This window comes from Lytechinus pictus, chromosome 16, assembly GCF_037042905.1.
Source record: "Lytechinus pictus isolate F3 Inbred chromosome 16, Lp3.0, whole genome shotgun sequence".
In the NCBI taxonomy this organism is placed as follows: Eukaryota; Metazoa; Echinodermata; class Echinoidea; order Temnopleuroida; family Toxopneustidae; genus Lytechinus; species Lytechinus pictus.
Window position 1 is genome coordinate 5,126,377 of NC_087260.1, and position 22,922 is coordinate 5,149,298.

At 36.6% G+C, this 22,922-nt stretch overlaps 1 protein-coding gene across 1 annotated transcript in view; it reads left to right on the forward strand.

The window, feature by feature from the left end:
* The first annotated feature begins 8,059 nt into the window (after window positions 1–8,059).
* The window catches only part of LOC129278970 (DNA polymerase alpha catalytic subunit-like), a 61,134-nt gene continuing 46,271 nt past the window's right edge, over window positions 8,060–22,922 (forward strand). The window contains exons 1-9 of the mRNA XM_064111648.1: window positions 8,060–8,352; window positions 13,304–13,425; window positions 16,114–16,210; window positions 16,559–16,642; window positions 17,698–17,738; window positions 18,721–18,861; window positions 20,050–20,105; window positions 20,381–20,628; window positions 22,139–22,277. Coding sequence (XP_063967718.1) covers window positions 8,322–8,352; window positions 13,304–13,425; window positions 16,114–16,210; window positions 16,559–16,642; window positions 17,698–17,738; window positions 18,721–18,861; window positions 20,050–20,105; window positions 20,381–20,628; window positions 22,139–22,277 — 959 coding nt within the window. The 5' untranslated portion in view covers window positions 8,060–8,321. The remainder of the gene's footprint in view (window positions 8,353–13,303; window positions 13,426–16,113; window positions 16,211–16,558; window positions 16,643–17,697; window positions 17,739–18,720; window positions 18,862–20,049; window positions 20,106–20,380; window positions 20,629–22,138; window positions 22,278–22,922) is intronic.

The following is a 22,922-nucleotide window of genomic DNA, read 5'->3' on the forward strand; positions in this document are numbered from 1 at the left end:
AACTTAGACAATGACCACAAATTTGGATTAATATGTGAAACTTAAACTGGAATAACTTAATAATTTCTTGATGAAAATTAGAGTTCTTGGTATCATTTGAAAGGTCTTTTAAAGAGCTTTCAAGTGATACCAAATTTATTCATATTTGATGATTTTCATTTTTTTTGTCACATACCTAAATTGTGACATAGGCCTAGGCCTACCTACAATTACATATTTTGGCCGTGCGCCTCTAGGCTAGGCACGCTCACGGAAATTTTCAACTCCAATGAAATTTTATAAAACTTACCTCAAAAGAAAGATTAGATGTTCAATAAAACATTTCCTAACTTGGTTTGTTGAAAAACTCGGAAAAACATGGAAATCAGATTTTTTACTAAAAATGCTGCGTCTATTGCCTTTCGTCGGCTCGGCGAGAGTCGCATCCAGCTAGCGCGCACGTGACCCACCTTACCAACGCTGGGCGGGTCCGAGCGGGAAGCGTATGCGTGGGGCCATGGCATGGTTACGGCGCGATGGAGCGCTAGGCCTGCAATCCTCATTGGAACAGCGTAGACGCGTCGCGCACATTCACATGCATATTCATGAATAAATATTGTTTTTTCCCATGCATAATGAGGTAAACACAGCTGTTTCTCTTGAAATGTGTGTTTGCTTGGAAATTGAAAAGTTCTATTTTTAGTTGTTCAGAGGCGGATTGGGGAGGTGGGGGGGGGGGGGGAAGGGGACATATAGGATGTGCCCCTTAAACAATCTTTAATGAATATTTTTCTTTTTTTGATGGGGGGGGGGGCAATCATATGATTGGTTAAACATAGCTGGGGGTTTTTGTAATTGTTTTCTTGCCATTTTTTTTTTTTTTTGGGGGGGGGGGAGGGGGTCAAGCTTAGTGCCTCCCAATTTCTCATGAAAGTTGAGGGTCCACTAATGGTTTAAGTTTGTGTTACCTTCTTGGGGAGGTATTTTTCTTTCTTTTTTTTTTCTTTATTCTAGCTATAACTCTCATTTTATTTAAATCTAACCCCAATTTTCTTATCTTTTTTGTTGCCTTGAATCAGTTTTATGTTGGAGGATTTTTTTTAGTTCCAGGCAAGCCCTATTGTTCGCTGATCCAGATGGGCCTCAGAAAACAAGTGAGTGATAATTATTTATGGTAATATTACTTTAGAAATATCTTTCCTATAATAATAATTATATTAGGTCTACATTTATGATTTTGCCATACTTAATAGAATAAATAAAAAATTGTCTTACCTTGACTTGGATGTGTAGGAATAATGCTCAGGGGAAAAAGGTTTTGATACTGGACCACTTGTTTTGGGTTTTATCACTCCTGTTATAACCATGAATGATGATGTAGGCAGTTGTGGAAGCGTATAGTGGTTCGGATTCTCACCTTGCTATCAGAGGGTCATTTGTTCCAATCCCATTGTGGCCTCGCGTCCTTTGGTTAGGCGTCAATCCACAGTGTCATTATAGGATTTTAAGGTCATTACAAATTATGTCACAAATAATTTCGGATTGGGTCATATAGAAGAACTCCTCTAATTCGTTGAACTCTATTTCATATTCCTTGCCATTATAGTTTTGAACGACACCATTCCACCACACTTCCACCCCTTGGTTGTCTTCCCATTTTTGGGTGAAATTCTTTCTTATGAGGGAGGTGGGGTGTTTGATCAACATCAGGATATTTTTCATTTTTTCATCACCTTGATTCCTGGTACACTCATTTTCTAGGATCTGATGTAGTTCTTCAACATTACATTTTGATAGGTATTGCTTGTTTGGGGATGGATTAATCAATTGCTGCAATTTGATTTGATTTGTAAGAAAAAATTTCTTGCTTGTCTTTGATGTCTTCTTGGAGAGAACTTTGTCAATTGATGTGGTGCCTTCCATTACACCTTCCTCCAATACATGCTCTATCACTTCTTCAATTTTCTCTCTGTGTTTCTTCTCCTTTTCTGTCAGTGAAAGTCTGTTTGCTTCATTTTTCTCTTTTACTGCTTTTGATACATGTGATGAGAGAATTATATCATGTTTACGTACCTCCTTCCCTTTCTTCATTGCTGAAGTAATTGTTTTCTTTTTCTCTTCTGCAGATTTACCTTCCAACCAATCCCTTGTGTCATTGGAGGAAAACATTACCTTGGCTTCCATCTTTCCTACTGAAATGTTTGGTGCTCTGTGTAAGAGAGAGTCTGCCTTTGCAAACTGACGTTCACCAGATATGTTTGTAGATGAACACGTAGCAGCAGCTTCACATAGATCCTGTCCTGGTTCCCAAAAGACTCCCCCTTGCAATTGGTCTTCTAGTTGTCTCTTGCACACAATGACACATTCGTGCATCATTTTCCCCAAGATAGGACATAGAGGAGCTTTTTTGTCATCATTCATGTCGTCAATGAATGGTATAGCTGCACATTCTCCAAAGGCACATCTATTGGTAGAGAGCATCAGTTGTGGATCCATCTCCCAACTCGACATACAATTGACTGCTTCCTGGTATGCAGTGTTAATTCCAAGAATGTTGTCTGCTGTACCTACCATCTTCATCCATGGCTCCGTAATCTTGAGTGAAATAAGAGCTAAACAACAAATACAAGCCTGAAGGTGGGGATCTTGAAGATACTGGTACAAAGCTGATTGTAAATCATTTGTGGGCTTCTGAACTTTCTGAAAGTAATTCAAAATAAATGGCATCATCGCAACTAAGCACTTGGCAGATTTAAATAAAATGTTAAATCGATTTCCTACCCATCTTGGGAATGTTGTCGCTGGACAACCAGCAGTCTTCAGAAAGGATGTCAGAGCAATGCCACATCCAGTTGCCTCATTATGGAATAAATCAGCTACCTTTCTGATGAGGCATGCGGTATTACTCTCCCCTCTCTTCTTGAAAAGTCTATGATATTTATCTTGGCTTTCACTCTCCTTTAATGCATTATCGCATGCCTTGCCAAGGGTGTCCAGAGGGTGCATCCCACATCTGAAGCTGTTGATATGAGATTCCCCTTTCAGGTCAGAAAGTTTCCTGTCTATTGCTGTATTTACACTCGCTCGATCCGTCATCGTATTTGCTATGCCGTCAAGCAGTAAAGGATTCACATCCGATAGAGATTCGTTGATAGCACTGACATATTCGTCGCTTGTTCCTCCAGCTTGCTGACGTAATCCTACCAAGTACGTTTTCTCTTTAGAAGCTAGTTCGCATTCTACTAGGTGACCAACTCGCGATTTTGTTGTCCCATCATACTTTAATGTTGTATTGCTTTTTGACACAAAATGCTCCTCAATCTGGTCCCGACAAATTGCCTTCATCTCAGAAGCAAAGCGTCCTTGAGTTTGCCGAGACGGTAGCTCATTTGTGAAGGTCACATCACATAGAGTTTCTGCAACAACTCTAATTGCTTCACTTACTTTGCCTTCTGCGACTCCTAGGTTCTGTAATTTATTTATAAAAGTGGGGAGGGATACAGTAATAATTTTGCATGCAATCTTTATCAGAATGATGTGACATTTGCTCTTGTGGCAATTGATCCAAGGACAGTTGGTTACGGTTAGGGTTTGACAGAAGTTTGTTTAAAACTATGTTAGGAAAATCAATGTGTAGTGTTAGATTTGGGGTTAGCATATTTGGGCTTTGCCTTTTTTGCCAGAACAATTATAATGAGACTTTTTGTTATTAAAACAGTATTAAACTTTGTAAAAATTACTTAAACTTAAGAAATTTAGTACATGCTTATAGATTACTGAGTCAAACTTAAAATTATCTAAAATGGTTTAAATATAGGAAGAAATAAAACATGCTCTAGAAATAAATTCATTGTGAACAATAATGATGAATGAAATCCTTGAAACCAGTTGAACTGTAGAAGACTGGAAGTTTTGGATAAATAATAAGCTATGCTGTTATCCACATACACATGCTCATCATAACTTTTTTGCCCAATTGTTATCAAGGTTTCAAAGATCCTATTCTTGAATTATTCTGTTTGCATTTGAGTGAACTTCAATCCCTTTTAACATCCTTGCTATTAATGAAAAATGTAAAAGCAATAATCGCTACATTTTTATAACAATTGAAGTAGGTAATTTTTATATCATAGACCAGGGCAACTTTGCATACAAGCTAATATAATGGTAATTTTGCCATCCCATGGTAATGCTAATCACCAACCAATCAAAATCAAAGATTCCAGACAAGTTACCCCGGAATGGCAAAGTTTACCATATTACAATATTCTATGAAATTGGGTCTTTGTGATCAGTTTCCAGTACTGTATCACAGGAAACAATCATGTATCTGATCAATTACCTGTTTTACATATTAAAAATGTCACAAGGGGAGTTTTGAAATTACTATTATGAACATTATATGACTTAATTCCTATCACTTTATTTTTTATAAATCAACTTGATTCAAAGCCAACCTGTAAATAGTAGGATGCTTCTCTTATCTGAGGGGTGTAGGACTGACCAATCTTGGTTTGGATTTGTTGAGGATGATGGGACTTGTTTTTTTCATCTTGAAGATTTTCAACAGTTTCTTTGAGTTGTTCAATCTCCTGTTGCTTCTGGGCGACCTTGATTTTTTCTTGCTCTGTGTATTTCTTTTGAATTCTTTGACGTCTTCTCTTTTCTTCTTGCAATTGTGCTCGAAGTCTCGTAATTTCAATTGTCTTCCGTTTTTCTTCACTCTTTGTCATTTGGTAGTTTATCCTCCATTCCCTTTTAGATTGTTTAAGTCGCTTTATTGTTTCGGTAATCCGTTTTCTTCCACCTCTTACACTGCCAAATATAGATGTGAAAGACTGAACCTTTTCTTTATTCTTTTTCAGTTCCTTCTCAAGGTGCTTCACTTTCTTCTTGTAAGTCATTACTTCCCTCTCTGTTTTTTGTACTATGTCCTTGAATCTCTCAAGTTCTTTTCCTAAATTTTCTACTTGATCATTTGAATAGACTTTTCTCTTTTTAGGACTAGCAGCATCGTGATCTTGGTCTACTTTAGCATTCTTTGGAGGTTGAACAATTTTTCCTGGGGGCTCGAAAGGTTCTTGCAGATAGTTGACCTTCACATCATTTTGGTCTTTAGTTTGTTTTGTTTTGTTTAGTTTCATGTACCTTCCATAGATCCTTGTTAACTTGGTCTGAAGGGCCTTTAAAGAACATTCAGAGTCATATTTGTTTTGAACTATTTCATGAAATTGTGACCATGTAATTCCCTCTCCTCTTGTGAGTTTTGGCAGTAGATCAATGACAACTCCATTAGTAATCCTATCAGCTGGTAGCTGGAGCAGATGATCCACCTCTTCTGACATTTTGGCCATGATCTTATATTAAAGCCAAATAATAATATCTGGAAGGCAAAATAATGATGCAACCTTGCTGAAAAAACCCTTTAAACAATTGAATAATAGTTATTACAATTCCATAATTCAGATTTTCGACCACAGTTCATATATGAAGAAAAATTCCTGAGAACGTAAGTGCCATTAAGATAAAAATCATGACACCTCATGATAAAATACTGGAAGAAAAATTACTCCCCCCCTCCCCTTTCCCAGTGCAGTGCAGAAAAAAATATGTGCAATAATGGTGCTGAAATTGTTAGGAGTACATGACACAGAAATCATTTTTTTCCAAGAATTTTGCGAGAACAAAACATGAAAAATAGAACGAAAAATTCAAACAAAACAGAACTCTAAATAATAAAAAAATAATAGATAAGAATCTTATGTTTCTTTCTTGAATATTTAAATTTCTCAAGCTAGTCATATGCTAGCTGTAATCCAGCATAGAGATCTTGTCATGTGGCATTAGCCAGATATGGTCGTTCATGGCTTCATCCTTGGCCTGGACTGATGTTCACAATCGGCCTGGAAATTTTCTCGCCAGTCGCCAGACATGCGGATGATGAGTTGATAATGGACTCGATTTAGCGTTTTCAGGAATAGATTACGAAACCTGAAGGAAACAAAAATAATAATAAAAGAAAATAAATCAAATCATAGTAAAAAAGATTGTCAATAAGGGCTTTGAAAATAAAAATACATGTGATTTTCATAGAGATTTAAAGGAAAAAAATCATAATATAGAACGGAGCACCTCCCCCCCCCCCCCTTTCACCAATTTATTTCTGAAAAAAAATGTAGCATTTTACAATTTATTAGTTTACAAATAGAAACACTGAGTGTGTAAAATAATCGATTTCCCCAAGTCTATAATAGATCAAATATTCATAAAAGGAAAAAAAATTTAAAAAATCATACCATATTCCGATATCAATACATGATCTAAAAATAAAAAATAAACTGAAGACAGTGAAAACAAGTAAAAACAAAAGTCTGAGAATAAGATGTAAATCCATCATGATTCATAATGAACAGGAAATAATAGGTTGTGTGCTTTGTTATGCATCTAGTTCATTGTAATATAACAAATTTTTAAAGTGAATAAAATGTTAAATTGGTCCATGACTAACTAATGAAGAAAATAATATTACCTACGTAATAAGTGAGTGCAAATGTGCACACTGAAAGCGATACGCGGGACTGTGCAGGGCAGATGAAGCAGACGCCAAATCCCCCCCGCGAAATTCAAGAGCGCGAAGGCGCTAAATCGCGACAATTTTGCCTGCAACAGGCCTGTGCATCAAGCTGAATCGCTTTCATCCGCTAAGTTCTTCCCACGTAATTTCGGTGTTAAATTAAAGCTTAGAATTTCATCTTCATCATGAATCATGATGCATCAGTGTGCAAGTAATATAATTATTCATAAAAGTCAAGATTTCTACAAAATCAGGCAAATTTGGTACTTACAAGTGATTTTCCAGGCCTCTCGATCGTCGTTCGTTGGTTCGCTGGAAGTGCCGATGAGTCAGATGGTAAGTCTATACGTCACACAGCCATATGGTGTCTAAATCATTTTTCTAGCATTCGATATATACATGTATGAGTGGATTGAAGAACGCCATGCCATGGCTCTGGAGCTCAATTTCGCTTCGTCACGCTGCCGCCGCCGGTCGCAATTTTTGTACAGCGAACGGAGCTCGCGAAAAAGCGCCCTCTTGTGATGCGTGAGCGTGCCTATCTAGGCTCTACTCTACTCTCTATTTTTTAGTCTAGACTCTAGTCTCTAGTACTCTACTGACTCGTACTCGTTTGACCTTCATCCATATAATCGTGGTAAGTGCATAATTTCTGTTTTCACAATTCATTTGGAGAAATATTTAGACCATAAATCACGCTAGTCCTGTGAGTATGGTCAAATACACGGTAAGCCCCTGGGCTCCCGCCCGCTGCGCGGGGGGGAGTTCCCTGGGTTACCCCTCTGCCGGCTGCCTCGGCCCGGCTCTGCCTCTGCACTGCCTGGACCTCTGCTTCTGGCTCTGGCAGGATTTCCGGCGAGGAAAAGCATTAGTAATTCCATGAATAATTGTAAATGATTTTTCCTGAATCAGCACTAGGGAAGGGTTCGGGACATAAACCCCCGGAATATACTTGAATAAACCTAAAAAGAAAGCAAAACGTATTTTATCAACTTAAAAAATATTTACCCGAGCCTGGTCCTTGCTCCGGATCCGAGCTGAGGGTGCGGGTACGTGGATTAAGTTGAGGCCAATTTTAATTGTTTTAATTCATTTAAAAACTTATTTTTTTTTAAATATGCATATAAAATCATCAACTAAAAGGTAAAAATATATGATTTGAATATATTTATTTTATTTATCTACACTTAGGAATTGAAACAAAATAATAACTCAAAACTTTTAAAATATATTAATTATAAATTTTAGAGAGATTGTTGTGGACGAGTTCACTTATTATGAATGGAAAGCTGATAAAGAATACTTTATTCAAATCTATATTCCCAATTCTATTTTACATAAGCTTATGATAAAACCTTAAAATAATAATAAAATATGTATCCTTGAATTTTTCTGATACATTTAAACCATTTTAAGGATTTCGTGTAAATTAGTTTTAGATTTGCAATATGATATTTACCCATCTAACAAAATGGACCAGTCTAAATCAAATTTCGCGCGGAGTTTGTTTTTCTGGCGCGCCATTGTTCATGTCGATCCCCAAGTACGGGGACGGAAGCGCCGGTACGGTGAGCGAAGTGGCACTATTTTATCACGGCAGTCCGTCCGCCTGATCTTTCGACGGTGCCCGGTCTACAGTACAGGCTTGTGTTTCCTCGGCTTCACTTGGGCCTGGGCAGATTCGATGCTTCACGACTGACACAATTTACCCACACGCTCCCCTTACCTGGCTGCTGATTTGCTGCTGATTTAGATCTAGATCCAGAGGATGGCACCAGTGATGGATGACAGAGAAAATGGTAAAAAAAGTTAGGATGGGGGTCGAGTGTCCGGACACTTTAAAAATTTTGAAGCCTCCTTTTTTGTCATTGACGCTCTCCGTTCTCACTAACAAGTAACATAACGTTACCGTCCTTAGTAAAACTAACTAGTAGTAACTCATCTAGTTTTCTGGAAACTAGTTAAACATGTATTGTACTAGACAGCTGGCAGCCGTCTGTTTCGAGGAGTTTTTTAACATTTTTTTTTTTTTAATTTCTCCTCATACTGTCATACACAGACGTGAGACGGCTCGCTAGCGTGCAGCCACCATTAGGGGACTTGCAATGCAAAATCCCCCCGTCGGGGCTCTTCAATTTTTGTCTTTAATGAGTACAAATTTTGAAAATTCACGCGACCAAAATGCAAATTAACATTCCCTCTTGGCATCAATTGCCAAAAAACGGAGAAAAATCAAGTTAAAAGGAACAAAAATAGTGACTTACCTCGGCTATCGCGCAAATTCACTTCCCCGTTTTATCCGATCTTAAGTACATAAACATATGGCCATTGAGTCCCCTGTACAGATCGCGCTAGAACTTCGGTCTCTGTATTTGGTGGGTGAAGCCAACGGAGTTCAGCTGAACAACCAACATAACAGAGACCGAAGCTTTTGGTCTAGTATTGTACATGAATGGTTGAAGTGGTCTTTCAATGATTTAAACCACTTCACGTCTTTAATAGGTTAGTTACATGAAATGTAATTGTATTTGTAAGTGGTTTTGACAACCACTTTTAATCGGGTGATCAAAAATGTGACTTCTCGAAACTAGACACAAGTCGCGTGGTGAGAAGTTGATATAAATAATGGCAAAGTACAAAAAAGTACTTGAACGTTTTGAAAATTTCGATTTCTTCATATTGTGGATCTTGGCCCTCTCTACCGTGTTTCAAGTTCAAGAATGGTCTGTAATTTAGCAAAAGGGATAGGCCCTAGATCAAGTCAAAGACAAAGCCAAGTGAAAGTGCAGAAAAACAGTTTCTCTGCGAGTAGATCTAGATCTATTTTTTTTTTTGGTTTATAAAACGAGCGAGGTTTGGGAAAGCTTAATTTAGACGTCAATTTTCCCTCTGCATAAAGCTCCGCCCCCTAGCGACACATGCATTCACTAATTATTGGTCATTCATCACGTGATTTCGGCAATGAAATTACGCAATTTATGACGTGTGCTTAAGTTCAATTCATGATCACTGCACTGTTCGGACGATTCAAACCAAAAAATTGAATTTGAATAAAGTAATTGAGCAAGAAATCCATGATCAAGGGTGGTACTTAAAAGCGTACATGTTTTGGAAAGAGGTGCCAGGCGTGTATCAAGATAAAACGAGCGCCTGCTGGACAAAAGAGTTAAACGCTAAGAGGTTTGAAAGAAGTTTTAATGGTTTGATAATCATGACTCATTAAGATGATACAAAAGCGAGGACAAAAGGCGATCGATGGACCTGACCCTCCCCTCATCCTCCGGGTCTGAGAAAGACAGAACAAAGCCTAAGGTCAGCGAATTCTATAGGGATGGGCCAGATCAGCATGGGTCGGGGATAGTGAGGATCGAGGGATAAATAGAGCAACCACTAAAAGAAGGTGAAAGAAGGCAGTTGACTTTTGGGTTTAAATTTGATTGCAAGTTAAAGTCTAGAAGCTAGAAGGGCACTGGAAAAAGAGCATTATTCTGATCACGCTCGGGCTCTTTCACTTCGCTCCAGTGTTTTGAATAAAACACCAGATGACACTTTGAAAAGAGAGATCAATTTTAAAACTGAGCTACAAAATGTGTTTTTAAAGTGAATACGAGTATTTTGGTAAGAGTTCCATATGCACCCCCCACTAAAATTGAAAATAAAAACATGGAGAAGGTTCAGAATAATATATCTAGCCCTAATATCGAACATACATGTATATGATGGGGAAGTGAAAATACATACCAAAATATGGCTTTATTCCGTCAAATTTCGAGCAAGATCTTGTGCGTGTAATTGTCCATAGACATCGGTTTATTTAGTCAGTAAAGGGTCTGCGAGTCAAGACTAGTCGAACTATCGGCTGATAATCGTAAAAATACCCCTTCCGGTATCAGCGCTTCTTGCTAGCATAGCGGGAAAGGTCTTGACTGCAGATCAAACGAGGTGAGTTCGAGTCCCAACTAAGGTAAGCAACAGTAAAAAAAATGATAGAAAAATCTGAAGTGAACGAACCGGAAGTCTCAACAATCTTTTGTTATTTTTGGTGGGGGGTGCATATGGAACTCTTTCCAGTATTTTCAGTGAAAAAAAGAAAAAGAAAGGGGCGGCAGATCCAGGGTGAGAACACGATAAAAAACAAATTTTACACAAAATATTCATGCGTAGAATCCACAAAAAACAATTGATTTGTCAGTACTAATTCTTTAAAACATTGATTCTTTAAAATTTTGATTTAATACTTATAACTTTATTTTTAAATTGGACAAAAAAGATTTAAAAAAACAAGAAGTAAAATGCAGAGAAGTAGAAAGATGACATGACAAAAATTATATTGTGTTTTGATGGAAAGTGTAGTTTGACCAACTCAAATACTCTTGTAAAAACTTGGTTTAATGAAGATGCATTACAGGGCGGCTCACCAGCTCATCTTAAAGAAGGTGTGAAAAAATGTTTGAAAAAAGGAAGAGTTAAGAAAATAGGGGAAAACGTCCGATTGGTCAATAATCGTGACCATTGTGCCTATGGTTCTCACTGCAAGGATGATAAACTAAAAGAAAATGCATGAACTGTCAGATCATAATATTGATCGTGACTCCAGGTATAAAGTCATCGACAAAGTGTGGGATAGGCCTCTTAAAGGATTAGATTAGATACATGTAAATCAAACTCGGAACATTTCTTTTTTACCATGTCTTAAAGAACTTATTCTAAACAAAATGCGCTTTATCCAGATTACACTCTTTTAAACATATGAGAGCAAAACCGGGAGCAAATCTCGCCTTCATGAATGTCCATGCGAAGCTATATACCTCCTTTGTCCGGTCCCACACTCCCCCTGATTCCCTGAAAGTACGTATTACACAATACCAAAATAACTATCGCGAGCCGCGGCGGGAAGGTTATCGGAGCTGGGAAAAAACTTGGATTTCTCCCATGAAAAACATTATAAATCATCTCTCAAATGATTAAAATCTGAAGTTTTAGATAACTAGATATCCTATGCACTGTTGCTAAGGCCGTTTTCATAATGAAATCGACATTAACTGCTGGAAAAAGCATCACAAGGGCAAAATGGAAGTCCAACTTTAGAAGCGTTTTCCTCAAAGAAATACTTTTCCAGAGCCCTCATTTTCTCGTGTATAAAAGACCTGGATTCCCCCAGTTCTCCGTCTTCCAATAATCTTGTTATGAAACCTGATATGTTTACATTGACTAGCGCACTCAATTGTTGTCGGCACTTGACAGGTGAATGAACTTTCCTAGATTTCTTGTGTGGATAAATCTTTGAAAACTGAGACAGTACCTGTAAACTGGGACGATCCCAATTTGCTGACCGGCACTTCTACTGGTTTTGATCCTCCGCTCTTGGGAGATTAGCAGTACATCGCACTCGATAGCATTGATGAGTTGATCATCTTCTATGATGGGGTGATTTGCGCACGTAGCAGGTCTAGCAATCTAGATCTTGACTCTGCAATGTACTTTTGAAAATTAGCATGAAGTTGATATTCAATCAAAAATATCTCGCAATTTATACAAAGTGAACCAAAATCATTAATACCAAAAGCGAGATCGAAGAGTCAAAATCGCTCGACAGAATTATAAAATAGATAGTATCACGATCTCAATATGGCAATTGACCAGTGCGTGCTCAGCTGAAAAAGTGTCATGAAAAAGTGTGACCTTATTTTGCACACAATAGTTTTGCATTGCCTTAAAAAAGAAGTAACGCAGACAAAGGTAAGATTATCGTATCAGATGGAGGTTAAAGACACCCTTATGATTTCAAGAACCCTTTTGGTCTGGCAGTGACAGGTGAATGGCCAGTGGTAACAAATTGCTGATGGCAAACTATAAATGCGTTTGCACGTTAGATGAGAGTTGGCCCTTAGGCCTATTAACATGTGGTACTGGTCCAAACTGAGCGTCATCCTAGTTTTCTAAGTCTTGCCTCAGCCTTGGTCTTGGATCATATTCAATTGTCTTGAGACTAACGTTAGACAGTATAGAGAGTAAGATGCACACGTACAGCAGATATTGAGACTCTCCAATATGAAACTGGGAGACAATCCCCAATATTTGAGACTTGATTTGCAAAAAGATTTAAAAAAAAACAACACCACCAAGAAGGTAATTATTCCATACCAAAATTTTGTCTCGCTGCTTTCTGAAGCCCATTTGATTTGTGTGTGGATGATATCAAGATAATAAAAAAAAAAAAAGTGATATAGACAGTAAATTTTTGAAGTAGAAATAACGTTCGGTTATTTGGCTAAGAAGAATTATTTTTTCATAAAAAATACATTTTTGTTTGCCTGAAGAGTAGTTAGACAGTCATTGTTTTGTTTTATTACTTTTTGTTTTGATATCAAGTACATGTAAATTTCAAGAATGTTGTTACAGAAGATTATACAAAGGTATGCGGTACAGTGTGAATTCTATCGTTTAAACATAATGTCCAGTTGATTGAGCAGTCAGGGGGGGATGACATCAGAGGTCATTTGGTAATTATAATATGGGTTGATGTTACATACAGAATTTATAAGAACATTTTTTTTTTTACAGGACCATGGGCTTCGGAGTAGAGGGTTATTTTTTATATTTGGGTGAGGGGGATTCTACAATGGTTCCCCCAGCCCCCCATTAACAAAGGATAATCATCTGCGCCGATGCCCATTAACAGGACCTAGTTATTTTCCTTAGAAAAATCTGAATTTAATTTCTGAATATTCTGCGTATTATCCCTTACAGATCAAGATGCTGGTTTATCAAGACGTTCCAGACGTGAGGTCGGCAAAAAGAAGGCAGGGCGCATGTCGGCTCTGGAAAAACTTAAAAATGCCAAGCAAAGTGGGAAAAGATTTTATGAAGAGGTAAACAAAAAATTTCCGAAAATTCTGAACCGGGAGAATGAACAGTGTTATCTTATTGTATAATTTCTTTATTAATCTTTGGGTTTTTTTTTTTTTTTGGGGGGGGTGTTTTATATGTGAAAGGGGAAGTTCACCCTGACAAAATAGTTTGTTGTGAAATAGAACAAATAATAAAAAATATTGGTGAAGGTTTGAGGGGAAATCTATCCAAAATTTTAAGTTATTAGAATTCTAAGTTTTTAGTTTATGACGCCATATCCGAGCAGCTTCCTATGTATCATGATTTAAAAAAATCAGTGATATGTGTTTTTTCAAAATTTGTAAATGGGTTTTCTTGTACCTTCAGTAGATTTTTTTTTAGATTTAGATTTATTTATTTCCATTAAAAAAAAAGATATAATTGAAGTAACAGTGTAAATACATGTTCAAAATAATACGTACAGGTCAGTTTAATGACATTTCATAAGAAATATTGAAGATAAATTTACTGAATGAGGGACTTGCCAAGAAAAGCAGAGCTTGTAAAAAATGCAAGTCCTTAAACTTAGTTCCAATACTTATGAACATAACCTATATCCAAGAGACGGACGGAAAACAAATTACGTAATTTACAAAATACCAAAATAGAGTGAATAAGCGACAACAAAAAATGGAAAGTACCTTAGATAATGATTGTAATGATAATGATCATAATGATCAATTTTAAAGTAGAAATTATAAGAGTGGAAAAAGGGAGGCAAAGGAAGAAAAAAATTATTTCACACTTGCTCCTGTAAGAAGCTTTTTTTTAGTCATCATGCACCATAAAAAAGTTGCATTTATTCCATTTTATATTGCATACCATATGGGGCTTGTATACGACGTCACAAATCAAAAACCTAAAATTCTAATAACTTAATCTTTGATGGATTTTCCTCAAACCTTCACCAATATTTTAAGAATATTTTGTCTGCTATTTTTACAACAAACTTTTCATCAGGGTGAACTTCCACTTTAAAGAATGAAAGTATTCCGATAATGGCTGTACAATTATTTTTCCTTATTTGGGTATTTGATAATCAGTTGAAATACCTTGACATGTAAATCCCTCATGTAAGTATTCACATTCTCCCAAAGAAACGTATCACACAGTCGCATTGCTGAAAAGAGAGGTTGCCGTTTTGATGACCCTGGGCCTTGGCAGGATGATTATTGGTAACGGGGCAAATTTTCAAATTCAAATTCAAATTTATTTATTTCACTTCCATCAAACAAAAACAAATTGTATACCATATATAAACATAAATATTTGTATCCGTTGCAAAAAAAATTAATGATACATATGTTGTGAAAAAACACTTAGACAATTTGGGCAACACATTGTAGGTTTTAAATATGTATACTATTTTTCAATAGAAATTAAATTCAGATGGAAATGGGGGGACCCACTAAAAAGCAATGCTTGTACAATGTGGGCCCCTCAAAAACTAGATAACACAACAAATAACAAAATAACAAAGTATAAATACAGATAATCAAATGAGAAAAAAATAAATACATGAGAGGGAAATACTCACAAAATAAATACAAATGACTTATTTGAGAGATTCATGGCATTGAAAGCAGATTTCCCGTCAAAATATAACAACCAAATTTTCTTTTACATTATGAGTACTGTATGAGTTATATTCTTGACCCTTTACTGTCTTTTTTATTGAAGTTTCATTGGTATAACTTATGAACAGTATCATTATATTGTACGGTCCTAATTATGATAGGAGTATTATGATAATAATGATAATGGCATATTTACCCAGGGTAGCCACCTCCTGTCCGAAAACTGTTCTCCCAGCGGGCCCTGATATTATTATATCCCGGCTAAGCTAGGCTACAGATTCAGGTGCACACAGCTTTTTTGAGGAATTATTTCCTGCCGGTACCCATTTACCTCACCTGGGTTGAGTGCAGCACACTGTGGGTAAATTTCTTGCTGAAGGAAAACATGCCATGGCTAGGAATCGAACCCACGACCCTCTGTTTGAAAGGCGAGAGACAGAACTACTAGACCACGACGCGCCCATGGTATTGATGGTTAAAGTGCAGAGTAGGATCAATAAAACCAAAACATCTCAGTATGACCTTTGACCCTTGATATAGTAGGGCAGGTATCAGAAAACATGAAGAGGACTATACATGTATTTTGTGCTGCGTCAGCCACAAGGGCCCTGGGAACAATTTTTTAAAGTGGGGGTTGGGTGCTGATGTAAATATGAAAAGCAAAAAAAAAGGGTTTTCACTACAAAATGGAAGTCCAATTGGTCTTGAAAAATTTGAAAAGCAAAAAAAAAAAATGGTTTCACTACAAAATGACAGTCAAATTGGTCCTGAGAAAGTTGGAAAGCAAAAAAAAAGGGTTTCACTACCTGGGTTTTTGCTACATTTGTCCATTTTCACACATCTTCCACAATACCCGGGGGTGCTGCCTATGGAGAATAATACACGGAGCACCCCCAAGGAAATTTTGGGAGGATCTGAAGTGCCCCCACTACCTCCGCTTTTCAGGGCCATGTTTGTCTACGACAATGTTCTGATGAAGCTTGCAGCATTGCGAGTTTAAATAAATCTGACCCACAGGTCAAACTTCCCAATTGTAAAAAAGAAAGTTTCTCATCATAGTCATGTATTTTTTCATATTATTTATCAATGCAGGAAGAAGATATGAGCAATATTTACGATGTCGTTGATGAAGACGAATACTCCAAGATTGTTCGAGACAGGCAAGACGACGATTGGATCGTGGATGATGGTAGAAAATGTTGATCTCAATTTCTAATGATAACAATAATAAAATAAATACTTAATCAGAATAGAGTGTATGTTCTGATGTTAATACTTTCGCAACCGTTTGTTCATACTTTAGGTTACTTTAGGTTATTATTAGCAGGCATGGCACCCTTGGAAAAAGGAGTATATCAATTTAATATTTACACAAAGGCTGAAAACAATTACGAAATAAAAAAAAAGACATCAAGATGGGTTCCTAAATGTAGTTTGAAATGAACCCAAATTGGAAAATGTCTACTTTATTTGATTTTTAAATTTTTTATTCCTGACCAATGATGATTTTTAATCTTTTTTGGTTGTTTTTTTCCAGATGGAGGAGGATATGTAGAAGACGGGAGAGAGATATTTGATGAAGATCTTCGTGGTGATCCCGATACGGAGGGGGATGGTGCAGGTATTGTTTACCCTTTATATACTGTATGTATGACCTGTATGGTCTTAGAATGGCTGTTAAAGGGTTCCATGACATTTGCTCCAGCGACAATTGCTCCACTTTAAATTCTAAACATAAATGACCAACTTAGCCCTTGATTTAACACTATACCCTATCCTAAACCTAACCCTAACATGAAACCCTATTGCAACCCTAACCCTATATCTAAGATGAAGTAATGCCTGAAACAATCATTGCCGGAGCAAATGTCACTGTCTTAGACCTAGCCCGGAGCTCTAAGTGTAATTGACAAACTGGAAAGATACAAGCTACATAGTAAATCACAGAAGTTTTTTGACAGCCAAGTATTTTGCTTAAGAAAAACTCAAATAAGCAGGTCTCTACCATAGGCTTTTTAGAGCTTGTTAATGGCCTGAATTATGTACGTCACACTATACGTCAGGAGGTTTGTGGGATTTCATATTTTCGTATTTTTTTTCTTCTTCAGATTCTGAATTAATTATTAGTTTTTCAATATGTAGAGGAAAATCACACTAACAATTATTCAGTGCTCAAATGGATGGAAATCTACAACTCTTCTCTAGGTTTTTTGTGATTTTTTTAAAAACATTTATTGGGCCTAAATTGCTATATCAGGAAAAGTTACATACATGTAATTTGAATTATGGGGTTTTACTCCTTTAACACGAGATATTGCCATTATTGAAACTTATTCAATAAAAGTTTCCTATTTATCAAACCAAGACTTTTTTTTCATTAATTTGCTGTTGGATAGATTTATAGCTGCATACCTTTCTTAATAGCATAAGAAGCCAGAGGATGTAAGGCACTAAATCCTTTCAGAGGGACTAAATTTGGTATGTTGATTTCTTTCCTTCTGAACATTAGTTCATCACATTTAAAACAAAGAAATGGAGAAGCAAAGTATGTGTCTGCTTATTTCAATCAAATAACAAATGTGAATCCCATATTCTTCATTTTTCATGTTCTTTATAGTTTATTAATGTATAATGTACTGACGTAGTTCATGCTGCTTTTCCCCTTTATGTGTACAGGTAAAAAGAATAGCAGATCTGGTCCAAAGAAGGATAAAGAGGTATATAAACATTGTTTTATTTCATCTGAAAATGTTCACTCTGTTACTCTGTGCATTTACAAACGTAAATATCACAGTGCAACGTGGACTCTGCGTCCATGTAACAGCAGTATACACTGTTCAGCTCAACTTCATAAATAATCAGTCTACATGTAAATAACACGAGCTTGCCATAGTAGTACATCATGTCTTTATTAAAGATCAAGCATAACAAAAACCAGGCCCGGCAACCTATCAGGTTGGCCGGCAGGTTAAATTTACATTATTACGTGATACATAAATCAGAGTACATTATACATTACAATCATAATACATTCTTATATTACTGTTTGATACAGTAATATAACGATTATAACATGATCTTTGGTCTTAATATTTGGTCTTAATACACATGTAAAGCCTACAAACAAATGTATAGTGTAGTTATTATTGAGTTATGCTGAAATTACAATTTGTGCCCCAACTTCACTGAAAGACTGCTTACATAATGTTCAAAAGTATTTAGACTATATCCAAATGTAGTATACACTTAAACATGGACAGTGTATTATAAATTGTAATCAATGATATGTATATTTGTTTGTTTTATTAATTGTGTGATTCACATGCATTTTAGTTTATTAACTGCAAAATGTGGAGAATTGTAGTAAACTTATTCTGAAAGTAAGTTTCATGAGGATTCCAAAAATGGCATTAAAAGTGAGGTACATGTAGGGTGAACTGCTGATAGTTGTATGAGTAAAAATGTTGGACTTTTCAGGACCCTCAATACACTTTTTCAGACCTCCATGTTTTCTTTTCTCTTTGCCCATACAATTATTTACTTACCAAAATTGTATTGCCCATGAAATTCCCTTTCAAATGTTGTATACATGTAACTTAAGGGGGATTTGGTAATTTCGTCAAGGTAATTTTGATATGCAAATTTATATTGACTTTATATTTGATGTCAGTTGAAATTGTTTTTCGTTTCTTGTATTAGTCCAAGAAACCGAGCAAGCCGAAAGGGGACATCAGAAGTCTCTTCTTGAACGCGGCCAAGCAGAAGAAGAAATCTGAGAAGGATGCTAGCGTTGCTGGAGATGAACTCTTAGGTGACATCCTGAATGAGATGCACAGTGAGGTAAACGACCTTTGACCTTTTCTTGTACTTAACACCAATTTCAGTTTGTCATGAGAGTTGGCTTGTCATTGGAAAACTTGTGTACAATTGATATGCCGTTGTCAAGGGAGAATTGCTTGCATAATCCAACAAATACATCATGTAGTTTATTTTAGATTTTAGAAATTGATATTGAACTATTATTGTTTTTTTTGTAATTACATGGTTTATTCACATAATCGACCCCTGATTCATATAGTTTCTACTACATTTTAATTGATATTGAAATACATTTTTTTTTTAAATATATGATTAACAAATATATGACTTTCTATTGATCAGATCATATATTTTTCACCTTTTGTTCAAAGCTTGAGATATCTTAACAAATTCTTGTAAAATTTTATATCTTTTAAATTTTGAACTCTTTGTTTCAGGGTCGGAAATAATTTTTTTCCACGCTGGGGCAATTGCAGAATTTGGGGGCTATTTATTTCATTTTAATGGCTACTTATTAGGGATTACAATACAAGCAATTATGCAGTAAAAACAAATTACATTATACTGCCATACAGAATAATGATTTTCTAAATAATCTTGAATATTGTTTGTGACCATAGGGCGACTCTAGAAGGAATGTTTGCCCTAAAGCGTGCATTTTGGGGGAAGTATAGGGGCGATTTTGGCTATCATGAGAGCAGAATCGCCCGTAGCCTTCATGTATTTCCTATGCTGCTTTGTTCCATTTTCTTATCTTCTGTGGTAAATGTTAATATTAACAAAGAGCTTTTTAGAATATAAAAGTTTTTATTTTTTATTGGTCTGCGTAAGTTGAATGCCTCTGCACAATTTGCAAATATGTATTTTTTTATTGTTATGTGTTTTGTTGGTTTGGCAATCACAAATATAATCAAAATATTAGCATATTGGTACAATTAATGGAAAAAAGGTAATAACAGCAGTTATAATAACAAGCGTAAAATAATGGGTCCTGATGATTGCAGGTCGGTGCTGAGTCTTTTATTCAAGTGAAAGTCAGTGTTGGGTCTCCTAGATTATCTGCTAGATAATCTGCGGTGGCTGGCCAGTCTTTTTTCTTTCTTTTCTTTGAAATGTATGTTCTTCCTGTCACCTTTTTTATGCTTGCTATTATCACTGTAAATGTGTATTTCTATTACATGTATCCTTTCTTGGTATTTTTTTTTTCAGTCCTCGGCTCCTATTTTGAAACCACTCGCTATCAAGAAAAAGATCAAGGTTCCAGGGTAAGTCATATCACACGTTTCCAAAGAATCTTTCCAGCATTTGACAATTAAACCCAATAGTCCCGGGTATTCTTTTTTGTCTTGTCAGTTTGGGGGGAGGGTGTCAGAATTGAAGGTATCTTGAATAGATGGCACAATATAAATGCCTTTTGCTTTTATCACATTTTGAAATCATGACCACAACTGGCATTTCTCCTTAACATATATATGCAATAAAGTGTTGTGGAGAGAAGAATTGTATTAATTATATATGGTTATGCTTATATGATTCCTAGATCTTCTCCAGCCAACCGGAATCCCTTTAGCAGCAAGACACCCACCCGTCCAGGGCCAAAGTCCATGACCCCTCGTACCATCACATCCGAGAGGTCGGCACCCATCATGGCGCCGAGGCAACGCATCACAACCTCCAAACAAGTGAAGAGAGAAGCAGTAAACGAAGGGGGCGATTCGCAGCTTAGCAAGAGGGCAAGGAGCGTGGTCATCAAAACAGAGCCGGTAGAGGAGTTTGATGATCTTGACGGTAAGAAGTTGAACAGACTTTAAAAATGTAGCTTTCTTCTGTATGTTCCTGTATAAAAAGGCTACTTCAAAGGATAAACTTTTTCCGAAAATACCTTATACCGAAATAAAGGCAACTTTTGGAGATTGCTCATTTACTAGTTTTTGTCTCACCTGCATAGCAGAGTGAGACTATAGGCGCCGCTTTTCCGACGGCGGCGGCGACGGCGGCGGCGGCGTCAACACCAAATCTTAACCTGAGGTTAAGTTTTTGAAATGACAGCATAACTTAGAAAGTATATGGACCTAGTTCATGAAACTTGGCCATAAGGTTAATCAAGTATTACTGAACATCCTGCCTGAGTTTCATGTCACATGACCAAGGTCAAAGGTCATTTAGGGTCAATGAACTTAGACCATGTTGGGGGAATCAACATCAAAATCTTAACCTAAGGTTAAGTTTTTGAAATGTCATCATAACTTAGAAAATATATGGACCTAGTTCATGAAACTTATACATAAGGTTAATCAAGTATCACTGAACATCCTGCATGAGTTTCACATCACATGACCAAGGTCAAAGGTCATTTAGGGTCAATGAACTTTGGCCGAATTGGGGTATTTGTTGAATTACAGCCATAAATTTGAAAGTGTGTTGGTCTAGTTCATAAAACTTGGACATAATAGTAATCAAGTATCACTGAACATCCTGTGCGAGTTTCAGGTCACATGATCAAGGTCAAAGGTCATGTAAGGTCAAAGAACTTTGGCCACGTTGGGGGTATTTGTTGAATTGCCATCATATCTCTATAAGTGTATTGGTCTAGTTCATAAAACGTGGAAATAAGAGTAACCAAGTATCACTGAACATCTTGTGCGAGTTATAGTAGTTTTCAAAATCAGCACTGCTGCTATATTGAATCGCGTGATGCAGGTGAGACGGCCAGAGGCATTCCACTTGTTACTTATTTGTAATCATTTTCCAATTTCCTTGCCTGTATTTTATATTCACATTGTTTCATTCCCTGATTTGTATGCTTTTTATATGCATCATGTTGTCACGTAATCAGTAGAAAATGAATTTCCTTTAAAGGACATACAAACCAGCAACCTAAATAGCCCCATCTCAAATCCTCAACTGCTCATATCTGGCCATGATCATTACCCATAATGCATTGTTCTTAGCAATGTAGTCTTGTGATATAGGCCCACTTGAATGATATCACGAAAATTCTCTGCTCACTACAGTACATACATATGACAATAATTATGTTTCCAAGTACCAAAACAGGTACCTCTCCAGTCAAAAACATAAACGTTTCTATATACAAATGAAATTAGCTGTTTATTTATCCCTTTTAGTTATTAGAAAGGTATATTTCAAAAGTAGCCATTTATGATACATGGTCAATCGGAGACAATGTACAGTGTTGGCCAGTTGCCCCCTCCCCTTTGATCTTAATGAAGGACAACAAATGCGTATACTTATTGGTGGACATTGTCTTTCCTAACTTTTCATCCTTTTATTATAGGTATGGTTGATGTGGATGACACAGACTTTGACGTCGATGATGACATGAACGTTAAGAAGGAGAATATCAAGGCGGAGGAAGTGAAAGAAGAGGAGATGGAAGAGGAAGAGGAAGAAGAGAAACCACAAATCAAGACAGAGTATGTAGTTGAGAAATGGGTATCATGCGTAAGTAATTACTGACACATTGCCAGCCATGCATCCGGTAAATTTGCCATGCGTCCGGTAATTACTTATGCATGACAAATTTACTGGATGCATCGCTAGCCATGCGTTGGTTATTACTTATGCATGGTTGTAAAAAAATTGATTTTTAGCCAAAAATTCCACCACTCTATAAAACAAAGGATACACAGGTTTGTTCTTGCATCGGTAGGACTAGTGAGCGTAACAGTTCCATAGTTACATGTACCTTATGCTTACAAAACCTATTCGCATATGTGCATCATTTGTATACTGTTATAGTAACTTTCCTGGAATCCTTGATCCTGATTGGCTGATTAGGCATTGTTACCATGGTAGTAGGTTTTATGCAACGGGGCCCAGTTATGTTTACAAACTTAAATCTTTGTGAAGCAACCCCCAGAGGGGCTAGTTTCATGAAAGCACTTGCTGGATGTTTTATTCAACTAGTCTTTTTTTATGGGACAGTTACCATAGGAACTGTACTTGTCGGCCAATAAAAAGCAAGGAAAGGTGGCAGAACCAACAGCTTGTCAGACGTAAGGGCCCTGTCATATCGTTCCATGCAAGTCATGCAGGTGAGTTGTGGGTGATTGCCCGCA